At 45.1% G+C, this 14,215-nt stretch overlaps 1 protein-coding gene across 1 annotated transcript; it reads right to left on the bottom strand.

The window, feature by feature from the left end:
• Nucleotides 1–1,398: 1,398 nt before the first annotated feature.
• On the bottom strand, nt 1,399–12,827 carry LOC139410058 (keratin, type I cytoskeletal 18-like). Its single transcript, XM_071155493.1, has 11 exons — nt 12,793–12,827; nt 10,795–11,068; nt 10,461–10,586; nt 9,887–9,969; nt 9,249–9,405; nt 7,703–7,890; nt 7,315–7,462; nt 6,701–6,823; nt 6,495–6,589; nt 5,670–5,695; nt 1,399–1,855 (listed from the first exon to the last, which is right to left on the bottom strand). The coding sequence occupies exons 2-11, from the start codon at nt 11,059–11,061 to the stop codon at nt 1,734–1,736; spliced, it is 1,335 nt and encodes a 444-aa protein (XP_071011594.1). The 5' UTR covers nt 11,062–11,068; nt 12,793–12,827; the 3' UTR covers nt 1,399–1,733.
• Nucleotides 12,828–14,215: the final 1,388 nt, after the last annotated feature.

Genomic DNA, 14,215 nt, shown 5'->3' with positions numbered 1-14,215 from the left:
ACGACACAACAGTGGTAGGCTTGATTACCAACAACGACGAGACGGCCTACAGGGAGGAGGTGAGGGCCCTCGGAGTGTGGTGTCAGGAAAATAATCTCACACTCAACGTCAACAAAACTAAATAGATGATTGTGGACTTCAGGAAACAGCAGAGGGAACACCCCCCTATCCACATCGATGGAACAGTAGTGGAGAGGGTAGCAAGTTTTAAGTTCCTCGGCATACACATCACAGACAAACTGAATTGGTCCACTCACACAGACAGCATCGTGAAGAAGGCGCAGCAGCGCCTCTTCAACCTCAGGAGGCTGAAGAAATTCGGCTTGTCACCAAAAGCACTCACAAACTTCTACAGATGCACAATCGAGAGCATCCTGGCGGGCTGTATCACCGCCTGGTATGGCAACTGCACCGCCCTCAACCGTAAGGCTCTCCAGAGGGTAGTGAGGTCTGCACAACGCATCACCGGGGGCAAACTACCTGCCCTCCAGGACACCTACACCACCCGATGTCACAGGAAGGCCATAAAGATCATCAAGGACATCAACCACCCGAGCCACTGCCTGTTCACCCCGCTATCATCCAGAAGGCGAGGTCAGTACAGGTGCATCAAAGCTGGGACCGAGAGACTGAAAAACAGCTTCTATCTCAAGGCCATCAGGCTGTTAAACAGCCACCACTAACACTGAGTGGCTGCTGCCAACACACTGACACTGACTCAACTCCAGCCACTTTAATAATGGGAATTGATGGGAAATGATGTAAATATATCACTAGCCACTTTAAACAATGCTACCTTATATAATGTTACTTACCCTACATTATTCATCTCATATGCATACGTATATACTGTACTCTATATCATCGACTGTATCCTTATGTAATACATGTATCACTAGCCACTTTAAACTATGCCACTTTGTTTACATACTCATCTCATTTGTACATACTGTACTCGATACCATCTACTGTATCTTGCCTATGCTGCTCTGTACCATCACTCATTCATATATCCTTATGTACATATTCTTTATCCCCTTACACTGTGTACAAGACAGTAGTTTTGGAATTGTTAGTTAGATTACTTGTTATTACTGCATTGTCGGAACTAGAAGCACAAGCATTTTGCTACACTCGCATTAACATCTGCTAACCATGTGTATGTGACAAATAAAATTTGATTTGATTTGATTTAGATAGTTACTGAATGTGTGCGCTGCATTTGAGGTACAACAAAAAAGAGAAAATGATGACTAACCTTTATTTCAGTCCTTACAGAAGTTTATAGAATACAAACAGACGCATGTCGGAAAACAAAACAGAGGAAATGCAATTCAAATGAAAGAGATCTACCGTATGGACAACTTGTTCCCTAAATCTAGAAATACATAGTTTCATACGCAAAGCAAAACCTTTTATTCAACAACAACCACGATAGAGGAGGGGACACAACTGAGAGAGAGCTTCATTTGACAACTGAGGGACTTCTTAAAATGGATGCCGTAGCAGACATCCCATTCACCTACAGCACATCTCATTATCTCCAGACATGTGAAGGAGGTAATGCAGGATACTCCAGAGAGAAACAGAGAAGACTAAGACTCTGATGGGAATTAAACAGACGTCCGTGTTAGAACGCCTTTACGGCCAGTGGGTTGGCTGGCCCCTTGTGTCTGGCGGAGGCGTGTCAGGTGTTAGGAGTGATGAGGAGGATGAAGACGATTATGCCCGTCTCACTTCTTCTTCACTTCATCCTCTATCTGTTCCACCTCGCTGGATTCATCCACCACCTTGCCGTTGATCATGGTCTGTGTCACCACCTTCACTATCTTCCTGGTCCACACCTCTGGCTCTTCTGCAACGCAACGAGAGGTAGCGGATGAAGAAGAAGAAGAAGAAGAAGAAGGGGATGGGTTACCGAATGTCACAGGGTCACACTAATACTGTGACACAGGCTCTGGTTTGTAACACAGCCTATGCACTTGCTCACTTGCCGTTGTTGACTTACCTACCGCTTGCGAATGAGTTACGGAGTCCATAGTCTATCAAATCAAAGTGTTACCGAAGGGATTGAGTGAGTCACAGGCTTACATTAAGACGTAGTTGCAACATTGCGGCTTACAGTATATTTGTACCCACTGTGGTTGCTAGGGACAGATGTGTTTTGGGCGTTTGCTTTGTTTGCAGGTTTATGAAACAAACTGTCGTTAGTCTGTAGCCACGGCTCTTGACTTGATAACAGGTTGGTGGAAGCAGCACAGAATCAAAAGCTGTACATTTTGATTCTGACATAAGGGAACTCCGCTGACCCTGCTTTGAACGTGTAGCGTAATTAGCAGTTTGCTTTTGTCAGCGAGCAACTTGGCCTGGAGTAAATTACCTTCACTCTATACAAGTCACCAACAGTATCTACACACGTTAGCCTAGGCACAGTTCCTTGAGTAACAGCTCAGAGTATGGTAAAGTTGCCCGTAGACGCTGATCTTGGGTTAGTTTAGCAGTCCCATACATTCAATTTCAAACATCTCATTCCCAAATCATGGGCATTAATATGGAGTTTGTCTCCCTTTTGCTATAACAAGGCTTTCCACTAACTGTTGGAACATTGCTGCGGGGACTTGGTTCAATTCAGCCACAAGCCTATTAGTGAGGGCGGGCGGGCTGGCGCATTAAGGCCATAACGGGCGCATTAAGGCCATAACGGCAATGTTAGTCTATGGAGATTGCATGACTGTCTGCTCACTTTTATACACCTGTCAGCAACAGGTGTGGCTGAAATAGCCAAATCCACTAATTTGAAGCAGTGTCCACATACTTTTGTATATACAGTGCCTTGCGAAAGTATTCGGCCCCCTTGAACTTTGCGACCTTTTGCCACATTTCAGGCTTCAAACATAAAGATATGAAACTGTATTTTTTTGTGAAGAATCTACAACAAGTGGGACACAATCATGAAGTGGAACGACATTTATTGGATATTTCAAACTTTTTTAACAAATCAAAAACTGAAAAATTGGGCGTGCAAAATTATTCAGCCCCTTTACTTTCAGTGCAGCAAACTCTCTCCAGAAGTTTAGTGAGGATCTCTGAATGATCCAATGTTGACCTAAATGACTAATGATGATAAATACAATCCACCTGTGTGTAATCAAGTCTAAAGTTTGCCACAAGCCACCTGGGAGACACACCAAACATGTGGAAGAAGGTGCTCTGGTCAGATGAAACCAAAATTGAACTTTTTGGCAACAATGCAAAATGTTATGTTTGGCGTAAAAGCAACACAGCTGAACACACCATCCCCACTGTCAAACATGGTGGTGGCAGCATCATGGTTTGGGCCTGCTTTTCTTCAGCAGGGACAGGGAAGATGGTTCAAATTGATGGGAAGATGGATGGAGCCAAATACAGGACCATTCTGGAAGAAAACCTGATGGAGTCTGCAAAAGACCTGAGACTGGGACGGAGATTTGTCTTCCAACAAGACAATGATCCAAAACATAAAGCAAAATCTACAATGGAATGGTTCAAAAATAAACATATCCAGGTGTTAGAATGTCCAAGTCAAAGTCCAGACCTGAATCCAATCGAGAATCTGTGGAAAGAACTGAAAACTGCTGTTCACAAATGCTCTCCATCCAACCTCACTGAGCTCGAGCTGTTTTGCAAGGAGGGAAAAAAATGGGAAAAAATTTCAGTCTCTCGATATGCAAAACTGATAGAGACATACCCCAAGCGACTTACAGCTGTAATCGCAGCAAAAGGTGGCGCTACAAAGTATTAACTTAAGGGGGCTGAATAATTTTGCACGCCCAATTTTTCAGTTTTTGATTTGTTTAAAAAGTTTGAAATGTCCAATAAATGTCGTTCCACTTCATGATTGTGTCCCACTTGTTGTTGATTCTTCACAAAAAAATACAGTTTTATATCTTTATGTTTGAAGCCTGAAATGTGGCAAAAGGTCGCAAAGTTCAAGGGGGCCGAATACTTTCGCAAGGCACTGTATAGTGTATGTGTATTTCTTATTTGTTTTTTAGTTACAGTTTCTCTTGGCACTTGGGCTACTTTCAGGGTAAGCCTTTTACTGAGGAGTGGCTTCCGTCTGGCCACTCTACCATAATTGCCCGATTTGTATTTTATTTTATTTACTTAACTAAGCAAGTCAGGTAAGAACAAATTCTTATTTACAATGACGGCCTACCCCCCTGGCCAAACCCGGACAATACTGGGCCAATTGTGCGCCGCCCTATGGGACTCCCGATCACGGCCGGTTGTGACACAGCCTGGGACCGAACCAGGGTGTGTAGTGACACCTCAAGCACTGCAAGACCGTAGGTGTCACTTGGGAGTATAGCTCCCGATTGGGGTAGTGCTACAAACATGGTTGTCCTTCAGGAAGGTTCTCCCATCGCCACAGAGGTAATCTGGAGCTCTGTCAGAGTGACCATCGAGTTCTTGGTCACCTTCCTGAGAAAGACCCTTCTCCCACGGTTGCTCAGTATTGTCGGGCGGGCATCTCTAGGAAGAGTCTTAGTGGTTCTTAACTTCTTCCATTTAAGAATGATGGAAGCCACTGTGTTCTTGGGGACCTTCAATGCTGCAGAAGTATTTTGGTAACCTTCCCCAGAACTGTGCCTCTGCACAATCCTGTCTCAGAGCTCTACGGACAATTCCTTTGACCTCATGGCCTGGTTTTTGCTCTGATATGCACTGTCAACTGTGGGACCTTATATAGACAGGTGTGTGGCTTTCCAAATCATGTCCAACCAATTAAATTGACCACAGATGGACTCCAATCAAGTTGTAAAACATCTCAAGGATGATCAATGGAAACACGATGCATCTGAGCTCAATTTCAAGTCTCAGAGCAAAGGTTCTGAATACTTATGTAAATGAGGTGTTTCTGTTTATATTTTTCATACATTAGCAAAAATTTCTAAAAACCTGTTTTTGCTTTGTCATTATGGGATATTGTGTGTAGATTGATGAGGGAAAAAAAATATTTAATACATTTTAGAAAAAGGCTTTAACGTAACAAAATATGGAAAAAGTCAAGGGGTCCTAATACTTTTCGTCCGAATGCACTGTATATGCCCATGTAAAACACAAGTAATATATATATATATATATATATATATATATATATATATATATATATATATATATATATATATAGAGAGAGAGAGAGAGAGAGAGAGAGAGAGAGAGAGAGAGAGAGAGAGAGAGAGAGAGAGATGGAGAAGGACAAATTGGAGAAGGACAAATTGGAGATGGACAAATTCTTAACCCTAAGAATTTGTTCTTAACTGACTTGCCTAGTTAAATAAAGGGCAGAGGGAAGAAAAACAAAAGATTGAGTGGGTGCCCAGGGTGGGTCTATGCAGTCCATTTGAGAGGTTAAGGTGAATTGAAGTCTCTCTGTGTGAGAATGAAATGATGTATTCATGAATTAGTAGTATTCTTATCACATGCCATGGATGGAATTCCCTCCTGTCACACTGATAAAGAAAGTCTCTCCATCCAGGTGAACGGTCACAGCTGAAATCAACCAATCAATGTGTTGCTGTGTGCTGAGTGAGTAATGCCAAGCTTTGATGTTTGCTTAGGTTAGCCTGTGTCAATTAAGAAGTGAGAGTGTAGCAATGTGAAGTTAATATACTGATGATACTCACTTTTTGGTGGGGGAATTTCTTTAATCCTGAATGAATAAAGGAAAAAGAAGGTCAGAGTTAAAAAGTGAATGATTACTTGGGCTGAAACAGGCAGAAGATGTTACCATGTATGGTCATCAATTGGCTGGTTTACCAGGAAAGAGAAATTCTCTGTTAGACTCAACTCAACAAAGCAGATAATGTAGTCCTTTGAGAGGAGAACTAGCCTGTGTTCACGTGTGCTCCCTCCCTCAGCTGGCTCGATAGACTCCCACGCCTCAGCTGGTGAACAGGTTCCCGTGCCTCGACAGGCGCAACCGGGGAGGTCTCAGCTGGCTCATCCGGCTCTTGCGCCTCAGCCGGTTCGTCAGGCTGATCCCCGGGATTGTCCCTTTGGTTGGCGTCCTGCGACACACCTGTCACCATCGTGACGAGCACCTGCGCGTCATCAGACTCACCTGGACTCCATCACCTCCTTGATTACCTGCCCTATATATGTCACTCCCTTTGGTTCCTTCCCCAGGTGTCCTTGTTTCTGTATCTGTTTCATGTCTGTTGCGTTGTTTTGTTTATTGAATGATGCACTCCCTGAACTTGCTTCCCGACTCCCAGCGCACACGTTACAGCCTGGATACACAGTACTCACTAAGCATCCCTTAACGACTTCCTACTGTAGCATAATCACGTTCTGTCGCTCAATTGGTAGATCATGGGTCTCTTGCAACTCCAGGATAGTGGGTTCGATTCCCAGGACCACCTATATGTAAAAAATGTATCCACCCTTAACTGCAAGTCGCTATGGATACAAGCGTCTGCTAAATGGCATATATTATCATGGTGACTCACGTCTCCTCTCCCTCCAGTAGTCTTCTGTAGGTTGCAATCTCCATCTCCAGGTTCTGCTTGATGCGGAGCAGCTGTTCGTAGTCTGTCTTGTTGCGCTGCAACATAACACAATACCATACGATACAAAAGATTGGTCCTTTTGTTACAGTAAACCACATAAATATATACAGGTCCACCTCCTTAGCCGCTGGGCTACCAGTAAGTACCTGCATGTCCAGACGCAGCTGAGACAGGTCCTCCTCCAGCTGGGACAGCGTGGCCTGCAGGCGCTCCATCTCCAGGCTGTACTTCTGACCTGTCTCGCTGAGGTTACCCTCCAGAGCTGCCACCTGAGGGGGAGATGTTGTCAACACCCACGTGCACATTGTTCAACTGAGGTCTTTGTTGACCCCCCGAACGTGACTGTTAGAGAGCTACTGCATTTCGGGGATCTTTATCGTAACACAAATTCTTCTCCCACCCAAGGTCAGTGGAAGTGAGTGGTATTTGCTGTCAACGTTAAGGTTGACATGGTTGGGAACAAAGGGTGATATCTTAGTGATACTGTGTCTTTGAGTGCCATTGTAATTTTTAAGTTCCCCAGTGGAACATAACCCATAGAGGCAAGGTTCCTTCTTGCTATGTGTCACCTACTTATACAGGCTCTCAAACTGTAGATTGGAGTGGCATGGTATATTTAAGTTCCCCAATGAAACACAACCCCCCAGCTGAAAGGTTTCTACCTGTTTGTGCAGACTTTCCAGCTGTATCTTAAGGTGACACCGTATTCTAAGTTCCCCAGTACAACATAACTCCCAGGTGAAAGGTCCCTAGTTCCTACCTGTTTGTACAGACTCTCCAGCTCTACCTCCAGGGTCTGTAGGAAGCGTCGCCTCTCTACAAGCTCACTCTGAGCTCCCCTCAGAGCCTCGTTAGACTCCTTCACCTCGTTCTGCACCGTGTCCAGATGTAACACACCACACACGTCCCTGAACGCACCACATCTCCGTACCTGAGGCCGTGTTACTAGATACCAGACCTGCGTTCAAATACCTGGGTTCACCTGGATATAATATCTATGATACGCCTGAATCGTAACTTGAGATACACATGCAATGTCAATGGGAGATTTGCATGAAAATTCGAGTCACACCCACACATCTCAAGTTACAAATAATCAGCCCTGAGAGACACTAGTGGCTGGTTTCTGGCATGGTGATGCACCCAACAAGCCAGTCCCCCCGCTGACCTTCTTGAGGTACCACAGCTCAGCCTGGTCCTTGTTCTTCTTGACGATGCCCTCGTACCGAGTCCTGAGCTCTGACATAACTGTCCCCAGGTCAGGTCCACCCCGGCCCGAGTCCACCTCCACGTTAACAGTCTGAGCAGCGATGTGGCCCTTCATAGACTCCACCTCCTTCAGAGAGACAATCAATCAATTACATCAGTTGTCACAAAGTACTTCACAGTGACCTGGCCTAGGACTCCCCCAAAGAGCAAGCAAGACAGGAAATAGAAACTCTCAGGCATCCGTGTTTTTTTTGTGTGTGTTTCAGTTTCTAACATATTTGTCCCCCATGTCATCGTTTGCATGATTTTTTTAGGAATATTCTCTGTTTGTTTATTAGTCCTCCAAAGCGTGTGTTCTCCAGTGAATTCTACAGCCCATAAGAGAGAAGGCGAGACCCTCTGATTTATTAACATCCTCTCCATAAATACTTGATGGAGTTGAACTCATGTTACTCCTAGTGTGTGCCTTGATCACTGTTCCCTCCCACTATGCCCTTTCTCTGCGTGTCACATACAGCCTAATAGATAGAACATATGTTACTACTGCATTGGCACCACACACACCACACCCTGCTTTCCAAACACACCCAGCACTTCTGGTGCCTGTCATCGACTTAAAGCACCACACACCATAGGAAAACAGGAAGGGTTGAGCCTACACACACTTACATGCGCTGCACTGCACACACACACACACACACACACACACACACACACACACACACACACACACACACACACACACACACACACACACACACACACACACACACACACACACACACACACACACACACACACACACACACACACACACATCATTCTACCCCTCCCCACAGACAAGTAGTACAAGGTGACTTATGTCTTCACACAGGTCTGAAGTGTGCCTATTCAGAGCAGAGCAACCAGTGAGCAAAGATGTTATCAGAGGGGCCTCTATGGAGACTTGAGTAACTCTCTAGCTTCAAGTTGCTTAACACAAAGGGGCCTCCGGTGTTCGGTTTCAGACTTCGAGCAGGTTCCAAGCTTCCCAGGGCATCCCAGCTTCCCAGGGGATGCAGAGTGACACCACCACCGGTGCAGAAAGGAACAGAGGACCACTCTGTTCTCCTCCTTCATTGCTTCCCCTCTCAGACCACTTATTCTATTATGTGGTCTTTGTGATTATCCAGCTAATGGCCAGCTAGAAGAGGAATGGTGACAGAAGACATCCTTGTCTCTCTCCAGTCAGAAATACCTCCTGATACCAGGAGACCAGGGAAAACTCTGGGTTCGAGTGATAGCGTTATGACCTGGCCTAAGGATGAACACCTGGCCCCACTATCTCAATGTGCAAATCGAGTTAAAAGGACATAGGGACGACATAACTTCAACTAGTTTTGTCTGCTGGGATATCATCATTCTTAGGGGAGTTGTCCTCTTACTTTGTTACTTTCATGCTTGTGGATAAATAAAGTCTTGATCTACGGCGCCATCTCCTCTCACCTCCTCATGGTTCTTCTTCAGAAAGTAGAGATCTTCCTTCAGGCTGTCCAGGTCTCCTCTGTGGGACATGATGATCTGCTCATGGTCCACCTTGGCCTTCTTCAGGGCCAAGCAGTCCCTCTCCACAGACTGGGACATGCATATCTCTGTCTCCCACCTGGGAGGGAGGGAAGAGATTGTGAGAGATTGCGAAGTGAGAGAATGTGAGAGCTTGGGTGACTAAGACTTGAAAGAATTCATTACACATAGGAAGATAAAATGTAAACCTGAAAGAAGGGGTGGGGTGAAGGAGGGCGGGAAGGAGGGAGGAAGGGAGTGCAGTCACAGAACTAATCGCAGTTGCATACGGATATGCACAAGCACACGCTGGCACACGCGCAGTCGCGCATGTAAGTTCCCAAATGTTTGTCTCCTAAGTGGTGTTTGCGTGGTGCCAGTCGACATGTAGACTACAAAAGACACATACAGGACGCACTGGCCTTTGCCTAAACATACACCTGCAAGCCTGCTTCAAGCGCTTTCCCCATTGCAGGCTTCGCCTGAAATTAAACAGAGCTACAGGCGTCCTGAACAACAGAAGCAAAGATGCAAAGACGCGACAAAACAGAGAGGGGCACGGCCCCAGCCTCGACACTCACTTAATCCGGAAGTCGTCAGCTGCAAGTTTAGCATTGTCAATCTCCAGCATGAGGCGAGCGTTCTCCAGTGTCTTCCTCCTCACCTGAGAAAAGACGTGGTCAGCATTCAACTTTTACATATCTACTACGTACTAGTGCGATCTTACAGTTGAACGTTTCTATCGTCGCTCATACTTTCACTGTCACCTCTAAGGTGCATTTCCCCTCGCTGACAGAAACCCTGGCTCCAGAAACCTCCTAGAGAATTTGGGTAACACACTCCATACGTGGCCTTAGTTTGACTAATCTTTAACCCACAGCCTGCAGTGTCGGTCTAGTGCAGGTTAACTAAAAGGTAACATTTCCCGCTAATGTTAAACTCCCATTAAAGAGAGTGTTGAAAACACGTACGTGTATGGCCACACGTGTATGTATCATGTGACTAATCCAGGATATGTTTACAATGCGTAAATCCATATCATGGCTCATACATGTGTCCTTGTTGTACGTGCTGCAAGAGGTGAGATAAGGGCATGGGAAGTTACATGGGGTGAGCGAAAGGGATCATGGGAAAGTAGGGACGTTGGGAACCCACCTCCTGTTCCACCTGGTGGGCCTGGGCCATCATGGTTTTGAAGTCGTGACCTTCAGGGATGCGCTCAATCATTATCTGCTTGATCCGCAGCTCCAGATCTGAATTGGACTTCTCCAGTGAGCGCACCTTAGAACAACAAGAAGTTTATTGTCCATCATCTTTTAGTACCTGCAAGTGCCTTGCTCAAGGGCACCACGTCAGGAAATGGCATCTAGTATACTGATACCAGTAACTCTCTGGTTGCCAGCTCACTTCCCACCAGATTTCCAGCGGATCTGGGATTTGAACCAACAACCCTTCGGTTGCTGACCAGATTTTCTAACCTTCCGCCTACCTTGTCCAGGTAAGTGGCCAAGCGGTTGTTGAGGCCTTGCATTGCCTCTTTCTCGTTGGTATGGTTACCCAGCTGCCCATTGAGGTTCAAGGTGACGGGCTGGCCACTCATGTTGCGGCTGACGGATGCAGAGCGGGTCAGGGGGCTGGCGGAGGCAAAGGACACAGCGGCTCTGGTGTGGGCACGGCCACTGTCTCTCAGGGATAGACTAGAGAAGGAGGGTTGGCGGCCCACAGAGAAGCTCCGCAAAGAGAAACTGGAAGACATGACGGCTCTGTGTGAGAGATGACAAAGAGGAATAAGACCTTGTTGAAACACATACAGTACATGCTAATAACATTATAAAACGTGAACTTGGTATTAAACTGAAGAGGATTTGGTCTTTCACTATATCATTCTATAGCCTACATTCTGCCAGTGGCGGTTCTAGCTTGTATGGCTCCGTGGGCGAACCCCCCCTTCAGCGCCTCCTCCAACAACAAAAAAAGCACCATTCTGCACTAACTGTAATTTATAACTATAGAAATATACAAATATATTCAAAAATAAGACTCATAAATATCATAAATAAAAAGAGAATCACATTATTACTCTATTACTCTATTGCTAACAAAAAACACACAAATAAAACTAAATTGCACAAATCCTATATCACACAAATACACAAATAGAATAACACACTTAATTGCATTACTAATTTCATTAGTACTGTACAAAGTTAGAGGTGCGCTATTTGATAGATTCCCTCGCTCCCACTACCTCGGGCTTCCAGTGGGGAGACCTGAGGTCAACCTACCCCCGCCCCCCTCCCCATCTCGTACTCCTGAGTGGGAGACCTTCCCAGGCAGTAGCCTGCCTAGCTCACAAACTAGAATCAGGGCGCCCACTCCCACAAGGTTAATTGACCCACAGTCCCACACGGGGACATGATATCATTGCACCTGACGTGCAAATGAGTGATAGAAAACCGTTGGTGCAAATGTCACCATTCTGAATATTTTATTTCCCCCATTTATTTATTTATTTTTTGTGCGTGCGCCCCGTGCCGCCCTGGGCGGCATCTAGTGAAAGCTTTGAGTCAATTATTTATTCTTACAGCATGCAAATAATTATTTTAGGCACACGTTGGCTGTTTTCACCCATGCAGGAGCCAAAAGAACACGCAGCCTGTAGGCCATTTTGAATGAGCCCACCATTGCTGTCTATTCAAACTAAAAGTCAACCACAGACTGATAAAAAAAAAATGTCAATGGTTGACTGGTTACCCAGCTGCCCATTGAGGTTCAAGGTGACGGGCTGGCCGTTATGACTGCTACACTGTCTGAGCTCCACTCAAGCATTACTTTATCCAAGTTCAGTGTACAATCATCAACATGTAAATGGCTAATCCTCTATCAGAAGAGCTTCCCAAGAACTGCGAAGAAAACCCTCATATCTTACATTACTATTTTGATTGTTCTTGTTCATACTATATTCCTATATTTGTAGGTCTTTGTCAATGACCAATAAGAGAAATCACAAAAACAAGAACTAACACGAGGGCAGAGTTATGTGGAGGCTCTGTCTAAAACAGAGCCCAACCAAGTAACTGAGTAGTTGCCTAGTATTGTTTAGTGCCAAACAGACATTCTACACAGCCACTGGGCTGTTCAATAGGGATTAGTCATCTCTGTCACATAATACTCTGAGTTTCTCCCACCATCACCAGGACTAAACATTAGAAAAGTAAAACATTCCTTTGTTGTGATGAGTAGAGAAATGTATAGAAACAAAGTGATAACAGTATATAAAATATATCTAGAGGGGGCAAAAAAAACTAAGATGGATCATTGAAATATTATAACTTAGTTTAAAAAAAAGAAGAAGATTTGAGACACTACACATTTACAGTTTTCAAAATGAAATATAATGAGTTAGTCACACAAACGTATGTATCCTTCATCTTTTTGATATTTGATTAGTGTGTTCACTAAGAAGCAATTCAATTCAAACACTTACCTGGATTATGTTCTCTTCAGTGAGAGAAAGAGGGAGAGAGGGATCCTGGAGAATGGATCCTGGATAATGCTGTCTACCTTGAGACTGATGCTACAGCTGAATTTATATGGAGATGAGAAAGGGGGAGGGGCCATGTAACGTGTAATGTAGGTGGAGCCTCTATAAGACATCGGAGTCCTTCTCTCCCGTGGGTCGGTAGGTAACCGGAACTTCACTCAGGAGAGTAACATCAAATATTGAACAATGTGTTGAAAGAAGGAAAGGGAATTGGTCTAATCAAACAACAGAAGGCTATGTACATTCTAAGGAGTTCTAATGTGTGTTACATCAATTCTTAAGCGTACAGAAGGTGTTTGGCTGTTGATTCTGAGGAGTTATTGAGGCGTGTGATTGGCTGATTGGTTAGCCGTCATTATTTGGTGGCTAGGCCTTCCCTCACTTCTTATCAACGTACTCACCCAAAGTCACACTCCCATGAGCATCTAAATATACTGATCCATTTAATAAAATAAAAAAATGTTGTCTACCAATGCAAAAATTGTTAACATACAACAATGAGAGAGAGAGAGAGAGAGAGAGAGAGAGAGAGAGAGAGAGAGAGAGAGAGAGAGAGAGAGAGAGAGAGAGAGAGAGAGAGAGAGAGACAGAGAGAGAGAGAGAGAGAGTCAGAGAGAGAGAGAGAGAGAGAGAGAGAGAGAGAGAGAGAGAGAGAGAGAGAGAGAGAGAGAGAGAGAGAGAGAGAGAGAGAGTCAGAGAGAGAGAGAGTCAGAGAGAGAGAGAGAGAGAGTCAGAGAGAGAGAGAGAGAGAGAGAGAGAGAGAGAGAGAGAGAGAGAGAGAGAGAGAGAGAGAGAGAGAGAGAGTCAGAGAGAGAGAGAGTCAGAGAGAGAGAGAGAGTCAGAGAGAGAGAGAGAGAGAGAGAGAGAGAGAGTCAGAGAGAGAGAGAGAGAGAGAGAGAGAGAGAGAGAGAGAGAGAGAGAGAGTCAGAGAGAGAGAGAGTCAGAGAGAGAGAGAGAGTCAGAGAGAGAGAGAGAGAGAGAGAGAGAGAGAGAGAGAGAGAGAGAGAGAGAGAGAGAGAGAGAGAGTCAGAGAGAGAGAGAGTCAGAGAGAGAGAGAGAGTCAGAGAGAGAGAGAGTCAGAGAGAGAGAGAGAGAGAGAGAGAGAGAGAGAGAGAGAGAGAGAGAGAGAGAGAGAGAGAGAGAGAGAGAGAGAGTCAGAGAGAGAGAGAGTCAGAGAGAGAGAGAGAGTCAGAGAGAGAGAGAGAGAGAGAGAGAGAGAGAGTCAGAGAGAGAGAGAGAGAGAGAGAGAGAGAGAGAGAGAGAGAGAGAGAGAGTCAGAGAGAGAGAGAGTCAGAGAGAGAGAGAGAGTCAGAGAGAGAGAGAGAGAGAGAGAGAGAGAGAGAGAGAGAGAGAGAGAGAGAGAGAG

This window comes from Oncorhynchus clarkii, chromosome 5 (assembly GCF_045791955.1).
Source record: "Oncorhynchus clarkii lewisi isolate Uvic-CL-2024 chromosome 5, UVic_Ocla_1.0, whole genome shotgun sequence".
Lineage (NCBI taxonomy): Eukaryota > Metazoa > Chordata > Actinopteri > Salmoniformes > Salmonidae > Oncorhynchus > Oncorhynchus clarkii.
Note: the sequence above shows the minus strand (reverse complement) of the source record. Positions and strands in the feature narration are given on the sequence as shown.

Bases quoted from the DNA above. Each gene is read 5' to 3' on its own strand.
- LOC139410058 (XM_071155493.1), bottom strand. From the start codon at position 11,061: ATGTCTTCCAGTTTCTCTTTGCGGAGCTTCTCTGTGGGCCGCCAACCC. The intron at 9,970-10,460 runs GTGGGTTCCCAA...GTCTTTTCTCAG, and splicing joins CCCACCAGGTGGAACAGGAG to GTGAGGAGGAAGACACTGGA. The intron at 5,696-6,494 runs GTGAGTCACCAT...TTATTCATTCAG, and splicing joins CTACTGGAGGGAGAGGAGAC to GATTAAAGAAATTCCCCCAC.